The sequence below is a fragment of the Monodon monoceros genome, unplaced genomic scaffold (assembly GCF_005190385.1).
Source record: "Monodon monoceros isolate NGI ecotype Baffin Bay Population unplaced genomic scaffold, NGI_Narwhal_1 Super_Scaffold_9, whole genome shotgun sequence".
NCBI classification, from domain to species: domain Eukaryota; kingdom Metazoa; phylum Chordata; class Mammalia; order Artiodactyla; family Monodontidae; genus Monodon; species Monodon monoceros.
The window spans coordinates 45,077,133-45,089,988 of record NW_021703786.1 but is presented as its reverse complement, the minus strand read 5'-3'; the positions used below and the strand labels follow the sequence as shown (position 1 = coordinate 45,089,988).

The 12,856-nt window shown below is 53.6% G+C and overlaps 1 protein-coding gene across 1 annotated transcript in view; it reads left to right on the top strand.

Moving 5' to 3' along the window:
- NTN1 (netrin 1) overlaps positions 1 to 12,856 on the top strand; it is a 178,675-nt gene that overhangs the window by 105,338 nt on the left and 60,481 nt on the right. The window contains exon 3 of the mRNA XM_029212788.1: positions 9,143 to 9,331. Within this exon, the coding sequence (XP_029068621.1) occupies positions 9,143 to 9,331 (189 nt within the window). The remainder of the gene's footprint in view (positions 1 to 9,142; positions 9,332 to 12,856) is intronic.

Sequence of the window (12,856 nt, the reverse complement as noted above, 5' to 3'; positions counted from 1 at the left end):
TGGAGGTTCAGTCCTTCTGGGCCAGGTGGCCAGCACTCCTATCAGCTAGTCCCCTTCTGAGGCTGCTCCCCTGCTGAAGGCCCCCATCATCTCTACCTTGAACTTGTGGAAATCTGCAGGATGACTCCTCAGGGCTGTGGTTCCATCATGCCCCATCTCTGACCTGCCCGCCAGCTGAGAATGGTCTTACTGCCCTTCCTGCCACCCTGCCACCCGCCCCACTCAGTCCCACGCCTGTGGCTAGTTTGCAGCTGGAGCACACTCCTCCTCCTGAACTCCTGAAAGCTTCCCTGCTGGCTAGAATCTGCCCCTTATCTCCAGGAGTTTTGGTGTCACGCAGCCATAGACTTTTAGGGCCAGGAAAGAACTCAGAGATCATCAGACCCAATGTCCTCATTTTCCAATGAGAACACGGAAGCTCAGAAAGGCCAAGTGGGCTTTCCAGAGGCACACACCTGGGTGAGCTGCAGAGCCAGGACTAGCGCTTAGGTCCCAGCTCTCCCAAATCAGGTCCAGTTCTCTTGCTTCTCGTCCTTGCAGCCTTGTGATGTTGTATCAGTTGTGTGCCATTTGAGTTTAATCATAATTACAGTCACGTGTGAGACTCTAGATCCTTGCCTTCACACATCTTTTTTCTCCTCCGCACGTTCTGGACCAGTGGTCCTCAAAGTGTGGCCCTGGGACAGGCAGCGTCAGCGTCATCTGGGAACTTGTTAGCAGTGCAGGTGTTCAGACCCCACCTACAGCCTACTGAATCAGAAACCCGTGGGCCTGGGGCTCAGCTGTCTCTCTTTTGGCAGGCAATCCGGTGATTCTACGCACCCGTGTTTGAGAACCATCCCATGTTGGGGTCTTGGGAGGGGATTGGTGGCTTGGACTGAAAACCAGAAGTGGAGAGAAGGAGGAGGCGGGCATAGTCTTGAAAGAGTGAAGTGCAGTGATATCAACCCTATACCGGCTGTGCTTCCCAGCTCAGGCTGGCACATCGAAGGAGCTCTGTTAATATTCGTTGAATGAAGAAATGAGCAAGCAATCGTGCGAAGCGTGCAACGTCGGGGGGTATCATTGGTGGCCCCGTCTTATGCCTTGAGGTGTCACGTCTTCCCTCTCGTGTTCTCTCTGGGAATTCCCTGGAGTCCCATGGCACATCCTCACCTCACCTGGGCACTGTCACACCCAGCATGGACGTGTTGACTTTTCTTCTAGACAAGCGAGTTGTCCAGTTCTCCTGGCCATGTCTAGGTGGTGCATTCCAACACTGTTTCAGATTGAAGTCGACACTAGGCACTCCACAAATGATTGCAAGCCCTTGAGCCTTGGCTGGAACCAGATGGCTCCTGTGAGATGCTTCTAGTCTCTTAGCGGCCGCCCAGTCTCTCTGGCTCACCCCAGCTGGTCACCACTGTGTTATATGGGCAGCTGGTGTCTCTGGTGACAACCTTTAAGCCCTATTTTCAGGGGAAAGGGGTAGTCCTTGGAGTGACGTGACAGTGACAGCAGCATTAACCAGACTTTTTCATAACAGGTATCTCTGCGAGCGTGGGGACCACCTCTGTCCTGCCCACTGTTCTATTCCAGCGCCTTGCCTGGTGCTTGGAACGTAGTAGGCGCTCAGTAAATACCAGCGGAGTGAATAAGAAACCCATGAGCTACCAGATTTGTCATTAGGAAAATGAAACCTATAGTCGGGGATTTGATTGTTTTGCAGATCTATCCACATGAGCGATCATTTCTCTCATGCCCAGCTCACCTGTAAGACACGAAAGGGTAGGGCCCCAGAAATGCTTGGGTGGGTCCTGCCTCAGCCCCTGTCCCGAAAGGAGCCCTCTGAGAGCCCAGTTCAGTGTCCGCAGGTGCTGGCGGGAGCCAGGTGTGTGGGGAGCGGTGACATCTCAGCCTGGTCATCTCACTAGACGCTGAAACTGGGCTCAGAGAAGCCACCACTGGGGCGGAATACTTAACATTTATAAACAAGGGTCAAACAACTTCTAAATAAACAGTATATACCAAGTAGAGTAGCAAAATAATAAAAGGAAATACAAACTGCCCCAAACTCTTAAAAATAACTCAAATATTTTTGTTATTCTGAACCAATCGTTGCAGAAGTCTCTTTTGAAACCAGACCTCTCCCCACTGCTCCATCATGTACGCCCCACCGTAAACTCTCCCCTTTACCTCCCCATGGGCTCTCTCTCCAAAGTGCCTTCCATTCCAACTGATTTCTTTTCAATTTAGTGCCAATTCCACCAGCCTTTGCTGCTGGCCTGTGGACCACCAGTGGCAGCGCCTGGATGCCTGTTAGAAATGCAGACTCCCAGGCCCCGCCCTAGCCCTTCTGAATCAGAATCTCCATTGGAACAGGTTTCCTAGGGGTCCCATCTGCATGTTGCAGTTGGAGCAAGGCCAGCAAGAATATTTGTCTGTGCTCTGGTTCTCTTCTCAGGCCCTGCCTTGTCCACCTGGTCCCAGCAGAATGGCCTCCCAACCGTCAGTCCCTACAGCTCTGGGCACAGTTGGAAATTCCAGGTCTACTGTGTGGTTACCAGACGGCTGTCCATCTCCCTTCTGAGGCAGAAGCACCCTGAGGGCAAGTGTCTGTCTTGTCTGCCGCCATATCCCCTGCAAGCACACACCAGAATCTGGTCCTTTCATTTATTTTTATTTTTATTTATTTTTTTGGCCGCCCCGCACGGCTTGGGGGTCCTTAGTTCCCCGACCAGGGATTGAACCCGCGTCCTCGGCAATGAAAGCGCAGAGTCTTAACCACTGGGCCGCCAGGGAATTCCCAGAATCTGGCCCTTTTAAAGGCTTCAACTGGCGTTTGTTGAAGAAACAAATGTCTGTCACTCCCTGGGCAGCATTTGAAGCTGCTGAGTTTGCTCTCAGAGGCAGCAGCCAAGGGTGTAAAGCTTTGCCTACTCTGCGGGGGGGATTCATGATCTCTCTAACCCAGGCTTTCTCCAACGTGGCACTATTAACATTTGGGGCGGGGTAACTCGTATGGGCTGTTCTGTGCCTGGTAGGATGCTCGGCAGCATCCCTGGTCTCTGTCGCCCAGATGCTGGTAGCGCCTCCTTTGGCAGTTGTGGTAACCAAAGATGTCTGTAGAGACACTGTCAGATGTCTGCTGGGGTACGGACCTGCCCGTGGTTGAGAGCTGCTGCTCTAATCCCTCACCCAGAATGTTCTGAACATCCTGTGTGTGGTTGAGGAGGTCTTGTGGTCCTCACCTGGCAGCCACAGACCGAATTAGCAAAGGAATTGGTGAGAGAAGCGGCCCCTGTCCCCCACCCTGTAAGCTCCAGTCGTGTCCCCACCCGCCCCGGTGGCCTGGACTTGTGGCAATGCATCGCTGATCACGGTAGGTCTGAGAGCTGCGCTTACCCGGACACTCGGGCAGCCCAGGGCTGGGGGCTGGTTTCTTGCCTACAAAGCCCCCAAGCCTGCAGATGGAGCAAACGTGGGCCAGTTATGTGGGGCGGTTCGGCTGCAGATATAGAAGTCCAAAGTTCCCTGCTGGGCGGCAGAACTAACCTGGGCGACCTTCTTGAAAGAATTGGCCTAGAAGGCAGGGGAGAATGTTAGGATCGATCCTGTGTTCGGGGAGGGTGGGCAGGACCCTGCACCAAGCCCAGAGCTCTGAGGGGGCCCATTGCCCAAGGCCCGCCCTGTTCCAGAAGAGCCCCTGAGCCACATGAAGTTTAGGGGAGTCAGGACCCGAGTTGCTGAGAGACAGGGCCAGGATCCGGCTTAGCAACGCCTGCCGATTCTTTCTGGGCCTGGGAGAGCCCTGGCGGGATTTGGGGTTAGCTCATCAGGCCTTTCAGGAGAGGGCCAGCATCTGTGTCTGGTAAACTCATCAAACCAGTGGATGCGGATTCAGTCCCCATTGTGTACAGGGTCCCAGGAGGGGTCCAGGGCATCCTAACGTGGCTTCTCCTCCTGCAGTCCGCTTGAGCAGACAGGAGCTAAATCAGTGAGTTAAAGCAGCAGGACAAGTTTAAAGTAGTTCAAAGCAAAAAAAAAAAAAAGTCACAGATGCCTCGAGACTGTGCCTTGGTGGAGGGTGTCATCCTGGCAGACCACACAATCCTCCATCTGTCCTACGTTTCTACCTATCTACCTACCTAATCTGTCCACCCACCCACCCGTTCATCCGTGCACCCATCCACCCATGCACTCACCCATTCATCTACCCATCATCCTTCTATCCTCCCACCCATCCACCATCCATTTATCCATCTACTCAGCCACCCACTCCCCCATCCACCTGTCCATCCATCCATCCATCCATCCATCTTCTCTCCTGCTTTCTTATTTTTGCACTCTCTCATTTGTATAATGAAAATATATCGAGGTCTGCTCTGGCCTGGAGGATATAAGGGCAGACACTGTCCCTGTCCTCCAGGAACCGACACGGCTGAGGGGAGCATCTGTCCCGTTTCATCTAAGAGCTGCTTCTGACAGTGTCCCTCCCTCCCATCTGTGAGACTGGGAGTCCCCGTCTCCGTCACAGCCTGTGGCACAGGACCTGGCACGAAGCCGGAGCGCCTGCATGTGTGTTGCTTGAACTCCCTGGGGGTAGTGAGGGGGTTGGACAGTCCAGGTAGGTGGGAGAAGTTCGTAGACTCTTAAGGAATGGTGGTGACAGGCATATGTTAAAAGAAGACTTAAAGGATCTTTTGAGGGGAGAGGAAAGTCTCCTGGGCCCCTTTCCCTGCCAGGTTTCTGGTTGGGGGGATGGGGCGCTCGCTTCCCTCTCTCCTGACCCACGTTTTGCCCCTGGGTCTGCAATGCAGCCACACGTGATGTGTCCTTGGTGATCCCCACGTGACAGCTGAAGGGGAGGGCACAGAGCTTGGGGGCCAGGCCAGATTAGCTCCCTCTGGGTGGCTGGGAGACCCCTGGACAGGACGCAGCACCTCGAGGGGCTCCTTATAAGCTGTGCTGCCCTCTGCCCTCCCTTCTCTCCCGGGCTGACCTCTTCGTTCTCACAAAGCTGCCCTTTCCTTCCCGCCTTGAAATCTGATAATGAAACTAATACCCAATATTTTTGCCTCCAAGAGAGGCAGGAGATAAACAGGAAGGCGTGAGGGATTAAGGTGTCTTTCCAAGGAAGGGGCAGGGGACAGGCTGGGAGCTGGGCGACACCCTGTGTGGAGCCAGGGGATCCAGATGTGAGCTGCTTTGCCTGATGCATTTTTCCATTTGTGCAGAGAAAATAAAACAAAGAGAAAAGAAAACAAGCCGTAAAATACTTTGCAGAAGGCTGAGCGTGGGCTATTGCCACTGATGTCCCCTGACAGCTCCAAGAAGAGGGGGACAGGGCGGGGGCGGGGGCAGCCCTGTCTTTTGATGTTCGGCCTCTAAGCTTTCTTTTGTGTGACCAGTTGTTTGGGAAGAGCTTTTGCTGGTGTAAGGTGCATGTGGAAGAGAGATACCAACCAGAGGCTCCCCCTGGGGTGGGGGAGGGGGGGGTGCTGAGCTCCGAGGAGGGAGTGGGGAACAGCTGGACTGGCTTTACAGATGTGGATGTAGGCTTAGCATCTGCCTCCGAGACGGGTCAGAAGATGCAGCTACTGAGGCCTTTCCCGTACCCGAAAGGCCTGAGGATGTGACGCCCCGGTGATTCTTCCAGATCCCTGCGACTTCTGTCCTAGTAGGAGAGATCCAGATTCTAAGCTGTAGTCTAGGGCCAGCTGTTCCTTCCACTGATGTGGGTCCTTTCCTCTGGGGCAGTGGGCCAGGAGCCAGGAGACCTGGGTTCTTGTCCTGGACCCCTGTTTACTGGCTCGGTGGTCCTAGGTCGCTTGATCCCTCTGAGCAGCCCCCACTCACCCTAGTCTGGCTGAGTGATTCCACAGTGACAGTGAACTTGCATCTTTCCCCGTGCTGGTGGGCAGGGCGTAGCTGAACTTCCTTTGCACCTGACTGAACTCAGCCCCTAGGGCTGGAGGTGATGAGGGGATACTTGTAAGGCTCTTGGGGGTCATTCTCTGGCTTAATTTGGCTCCTGGATGCTTCTTCCAGACTTCAGGCATAAGCTGAGGTCTTTTCTCTTGTATCACACACAGCATCTCCTCCGGAGCCCTCATCCATCTCTGCTTGTAAACTGTGTGTGATTTGGAGGGTGATTCTAGGAAGAATATTTAAAGAAGCTTATCACAACAGAGAGAAAAATTCACAAAAGTAATATGTGAATAAGAAACGGGTAGAAATATTTGCAGCTCGGATATAAACAAGACAAATGGTTTGTAATCCATCTATAAGAGCACTAGACATCGTAAGGAAAGAACCCACCTTTTTTGCAATTTGGGCAAATGGCATGAACAGGCAATGCATACACACACAAAAAGAAATATAAATAGAAAAACAAACACACGGAGAAATGTCCAGTCTCACTGGTAATCAAAGACATGCCATGCAAATTAAAATTGTGTGTGTGTGTTTTCCAGGTGAATGGGCAAAGGCTAAAAAAAAAAAAAGAATGCTGATACCAAATGCATATTGTTATTCTCTTCTAGGGTGTGGAGAAATAGGAACTCTCATATCCTGCTGGTGGGGGAGTAAACTAGGACAGCGTTTCTTGAGGGCAATTGAGATCCCGAGTTGAGAACACCAAAATTTAACCTGGCGATTCTGCCCTGAGAAATTTACCGTACGACAGTCATCAGAGCAGAGTACAGATGTGCATGTTCAAAGGTGGTTACCACTGTGTTGTTTGTGATAGTGAAAAACTGGAAGTAACCACCCAACCTGGGAAGACCGTGCTTTTAACCGCACCAGTTTCTGATTCCAAGGAGCCCATTCCGTGTATACATACAGTGGAGGACTTTCAAAACTATGAAGGACATTATCTGACATAAAAAGAAATGTTCATCATTATGAGAAGATTGGCTTGGAAGCGAGAGGTACAAGTATGATCCACGTGTGTAGGAAAGAATTAAATAGCTCCACAGCGGAGCAAATGTTAATTAAAGCCTGCAAGGAAAGACCCAGTATTAACAGCAGTTGGTGGAGATTTGAGTGTGGTGTTTTTTTTTTTTTTTTACTTTTCTGCTTTTGTTTTTCAAGTGTCTGGTATTAAGCGTGTGCTTCTTTAACAATTACATAAAATGCGATTTAAAACAAGCTTAGCACAAAAGCAGGGGCAAATCGTGTTGTAGAGTGAGCGACATTAGGCCAGATTTAAGCTGGAGGCATCCTGGAGTCAGAAGCCTAAAGGGGAAGCAGGGAAGTGTCACAGGGTGATATGAAGAGGGCTGTGTAGGGGCTGTGCTGGATCCCTAGGGAGCTCAGACCCCCCTGAGTGCAAGCCAGGCTGGCCGGAGGCGAAGATGGGCCTGGACGTGACATTGAAACCAAGACACGGAGGTTGAGAAGGATGCAGGCAGATGAGGAAGGGGCTTGAGAGCAGAGGGTCCAAGGAGGCAAGGAACGGCAAATGCAAAGCCACAGAGCGGACAGGTGAGGGGTCCTCACGCGTGGCATGGTCCAGAAACTGACAAAGTTTGATACAGCTTGAAGCATAAGAGGAGAAAGGGGAGTGATCAGAACGACGGCAGAGGGGCGGGGGGAGAAGCAGGACCCGTTTATTCAGAGCCCGGGAGGCCGTGTTAAATGATTTAGATTTTATTCAGTGGGGAGCCACTGAAAGATTTTAGACAGGTGCTGGACATCTTCAGATATGTGCTTAGAACTCCTGCTCTGCTTACGGTGTCGGGAGCTTGGAGGGCTCAGCTCAGGTGACAGAGGGGCCAAGGCCTGATGGATGGAGAGCAGTGAATGGGTCTGGGGAAGGCACCTTAGGGTCCACATAGAGTCCCCAAAGCAGAAGCCGGCAATGTGGATTTGGGAGACAGGAGCACAGAGGTGGGCACTGCCGTGAGGGGTGGACGAGGCAGACTGGGGACAGCGTCAGAGTAGAGGGAAAAGGGTGCTGAGTCCAGAGGAGCATGTGGGGAACAGGCAGAAGGAAGCAGGATTAGTCAGGAGGAGGGCCGGGGGGAGGATGCTAAGGGCCTGTCCAGAGGACCCAGCAGCCAGGAGCGTGGGCCACCACGCTGTGGGAAGTCATGCAAGTTGATGGTGGGAGGGGAGACGGTGCAGCGGGGCCCCGAGCCCTCAGTGGCAGGAGGAGGCGTGGGAAAAGGGGAGTCCAGCCCAGTGGCTGGAGCTCAGGGAAGTGGGGAGCGTGCGTGGGTAGAGGCGCTGCTCAGAAGCAGTGCAAGTGTCTGCTCCGGCTGCGGTGATAAGTTGGCAGCCTCCGGGGTGCTTAACCAACACACGTTTATTTCTCATAATTTGGAGGCTGGAGTCAAGAGCAAAGTGTGGGGTTGGTTTCTCCTGAGGCCTCTCTCCTTGACTTGCACCCCTGCCAGCTCTCTGCGTGTCCAGACTTCCTCTTTATAAAAAGAGGACGCCAGTCAGATGGGACTGGGGCCCACCCTTATGTCCTTTGTTTTTTTTTATGCGGTACGCGGGCCTCTCACTGTTGCGGCCTCTCCTGTTACGGAGCACAGGCTCCGGACGCGCAGGCTCAGCGGCCATGGGGCATGGGCCCAGCCGCTCCGCGGCATGTGGGATCCTCCCGGACCGTGGCACGAACCGGCGTCCCCTGCATCGGCAGGCGGACTCTCAACCACTGCGCCACCAGGGAAGCCCTTATGTCCTTATTTTAATGTAATCATTTCCTTAAAGACCCCATTTCCAAGATAGGTCCTCTACCAAGATGTCTCCCAATACAGCCCCGTTCCAAGGTTCTGGGGTTCGGGCTTCAGCACATGAATGGGGTGGGGGGAGACACAGTTCAGCCCACAGCAAGCAGGATTTGGGCACAAGGAGGATGCCAGCCGCATCCCCCAGCTCTGACTCGTGTGATGGGTGTGTGGGCCGGGGGGAGTGGGGATCCTTTGAAGGAAATGAACCCTCTCCACTGGAGAGGGAAGCAGCCGGCTGGCGACGGTTCAGGTACTGCCAGGTGGTCAATACCCGCTGATGAATGCAAACAGGGGAGCCAAGGAAAAAGCTTCCGGAATAAAGGCTGTCTCAGGGTCGGCATTGGAGGAGGGGCAGCTGGGGGGACGGGGTCTCCGGCGCCCCTCCTGACTCCGCTCCTGACCCGCGTCCCTGTCTCCCGTAGCCTGTAACTGCAACCTTCACGCCCGGCGTTGCCGCTTCAACATGGAGCTTTACAAGCTGTCGGGGCGCAAGAGCGGAGGCGTCTGCCTCAACTGTCGCCACAACACGGCGGGCCGCCACTGCCACTACTGCAAGGAGGGCTACTACCGCGACCTGGGCAAGCCCATCACCCACCGCAAGGCCTGCAAAGGTAGGCGGGGCGGGCCTGGGCCGCCCCTCCCTCCCCCCCCCCAACCCTTCTCCTCCGGTGTTTCTTTTTTCTAGTCCCCACGCTGAGATCATCTCACGCACGCACGCACGCACGCACGCACGCCTCCCAGGTATCTGGAGGTGTAAGTCGGAACAAAGGGGCAGTGGAGAAACGGCTCCGGGAGAAGAAAGGAGGTGGGGTCCCCGCGAGGGTGCAGGGCTCCCGGGCCCCGCCCCGCCCCCTCCGTCGGCACAGGTGTGCCGCATACCACAGGGCGGGGGTCACGTTCAACGGGCTTACGGTCGGCACAAAGGACTCTCTTTCACCAAAACCAAGCAGATGCATTTCTTTGGATGTGTGCGCACCGCTCCCCCCCCCCCCCCCCCCGCCTCCAGCCCCCAACACTCACACAGATGCGCACCTTCACTGTGATGTCGGCAACTGGGGGGCTGGGGGGGCGGGGCTCAGAAGGAACATTTAATCCACCTGCAAATAGTTTCACTTCTCAGGACAAAAAATTAAAGGGAGATGGGGGACTCTATTTTTTGTTCACTGAAGCAAGTGGTAATGTTTTAACTTTTTGCTGTTTGTTTTCTCCCACTAACAAAAATGAAGCGATGGTCAGATGACTCAGAGGAATTGATAAAAATGCCAGGGAATTTAGTGACATTGGGGGAGGGGAGAAGTGCTCTCCCCCCACCCCCATTTGCTTTTGGGAATTCCAGGAACCAGGACGCTCCGGGTCCAAAACGTGAGGCCTAGCGCCACGGCTTCCTGTGAGCATGGCTTTCTGAGAACATATTTATCTTCTAGGGCTCTTGGGCCACAAGCCAGCATGGCTGGGGTCCTCACATGGGTCTGTAAAGACCCTGACACCGGAGAGACACAAGCCATGGGAGACTTATGCCCAGATGATGAGCTGCAGCAGAGAAACCCTCCTATGGCCACTGCTTAGCCTTGGATGAAGCCAAAGTATCGTCCTCTTAACAGGAAATCCACCAGATGTTGGGCACTTGTGTGCAGGACCGATTACATAATTCGTGGGCCCCGGTGCAAAATGAAAATACGGGGCTTCTTGTTCAGGAATTGCTAAGAATTTCAAAATGGCAAGCAGAGTTTCAACCAAGCGCGTGCCCTTCTGAGTGTGGGGCCCATGAGCCGGCCCTGCTTGTGCAGGACGCTGTTCTTCAAAAAACAGGTTCCCAGTCTGTCTCCTCCTAGAGAAATCCCTTGGATTCCAAATGAGCAGAGATGAATAGGATGGCTTCCAACACACAAGCAAGCTCTCCTTCCAGATCCGTGGGCTTAAGGCTGCCTCTGGTGGTTGCCGAGAGAAATTTAAGCGTAAAGGTAGCTGGGCTGTTTCCACATTAAAGAACAACTGATCAGGTGAGAATCCCCCAGGAGACTTTGAGCAGGGACTGAGAAAGTGACTTGGGCAAAGGAAATCCAAGAAACGTCTACGGTGGCAGGAAGGCAGGGGCACCATGGAAGGAGGGCTTTGGGTTTTCAGAGAATGTAGTTGGAAGGTAGCCAACGCCTTGTGCCCAAGTGTTTGTTGTCTCTCTTCTACTGAAGAAATTGAAGTCAGGGTCTTGTAAACAACTGGTTGCACAAAGATTTCGTGGGGATTTGGCCAAGAAAATTTAATCAACAGGGGCCAGTCGGGTGGGCAGCCCTGTGCCCGCAGATGAGAAGGTCTGGGCTGTGTCTGGAAAGGCAGTGGTCACTTCCTGCCATACCAGTTTCTTCTGTCAGAGCAGGAAAGGCATGTCTCCTGGAGAGTCAGGAAGGAGCAGGGCCTTGGTCATCTTGCCATCTGCCTGCTCTCCCTTTCCTCTGTTGCCGCGGGGAGGGACGAGGGCCGTGTGTGGCCCTTCACTGCTGGGAGCCAGCTGTCAGGAGGCCACGGGGTCCTGGGAACCTGCAGATCATCCTACAGGGCTCTGCCGCTCTAGTTAAATGGTGTGGAGCTGCCAGCTTCCTTTGCTGGTTTCCAGGAGGGACAGATGCAGGCAGATGAGGGTGTGGTCCTGTCTTATTTCAAATGCTTTGGCCAGTCTCGGTGGCTGGGTCCTTTCTCCCAGCCCTGGACAGCAACTGCTTTGGTGGTAACGCTGGGAGAAGAACCCATGGAAGAGGAGAAAATGTAAGGATGGAGTCTGCTCAGAAGGACACTTGCTTATCCTTCTGGGGAAATGTGGCAGGAAAGGGTGGGACTCTCAGTGCCTACTGATTGGTGAGGAAAGACAGTGCTTCAAAGATTCTGCCTCCTGATTGGTGAGGCAGAGCATTGCCTGAAGGGCCCTGCTTTGTGATTGGTGAGAACATACAATGCCTGAAAGATCTGCTCTCTGATTGGTGAGAAGAAGAATGTGACCTGAAAGGTCTTGCCATTTCATTGGCGAGGGAAGTCATCTGTTGAAAGTTCCAGATCTTTCCCCTCAGCTCTTTTTTTCCTGGTGTCACCCCCTTAGGGGATGTGGGAACTTTGAATCCACAGTTCCCCCAGCAAAGAAAGACCCTGAGATCTTGGTGGGAACCAGCTGTAGGAGTTCAGATGCCGGCAGGGGGATGTGTACCCTTGAGATCTTCAGACAGGTGTCTCTCCATCACCCCGCCCCCCAGGAGGCCACTGTCTTGTCTTCCCAGGGCCGGATGGTTTAAGGAAATGGTTCCCTTAGTGGAAGCATTTGGTCCCAGCATGGTTTGCTCTCAGGGGCTTCCAAAATCATGGAGATGTGGAGTCACCCCCAGCCCTGGCCCCATTGTAGCTCTCGGGTGAAGGCTGCACTTCTTTGCTCTGTTTCAGATGCATTTCATGGGGGAAATGGGACAAACCAGCAGCGCCTCTTGACTCAAGTTGGCCGTTGACCTGAGGGTGCTTGGGAATGGCTATTGGGGCCCCTTTACCCCCACCCCCGACCCGACTTCCCAGGGTCTGGGAGGAGCCCCGGGCAGGGGCTGAGGCCACCCATACACTGCTGGTGGTTGGCTGACTCCCGACCTTGTTCAGTTGAGAGCAGGGTGGACCCAGACAAGGACAGCTTGGAGCAAGGGTATTCCATCCCAAACGTCATTATGTCGTTCCCCCATTTGGGAAGTTTCATAGCAACAAATTTGCTGGGTACTTTCTCCCCTCCCCTAGCTTACCAGACTGGGGCTGGCAGGGCCGGTGCACACAAAGGGCTGTAATCAACATGCCCAGGGAGCAGGCGGCTGCCCTCTCCGCTATTCAGCGCGATTTCACAGCACTGGGAAGGCCTTATTATGGCGTGGGCTGTTGTCCTATACAAAGTCAGACGAGATGAATTTCTCCCCTTTCTCTGCGGAAGGGTGTGTGAATGATACTCGTTCTGGAATCTGTCAAAAGATAGGCGGTTTTGTTTACCATTTGTCTTCTTTATGGACTTGAGGGCCTTTTCTCTTTAGAGCCGGCCAAGAAGACGCTACCATTTAACCATTTCAGCCATGCCTCCCTTTAAACGCTATTAATTTATCATCTCCCCAAACCATCTGTGATGG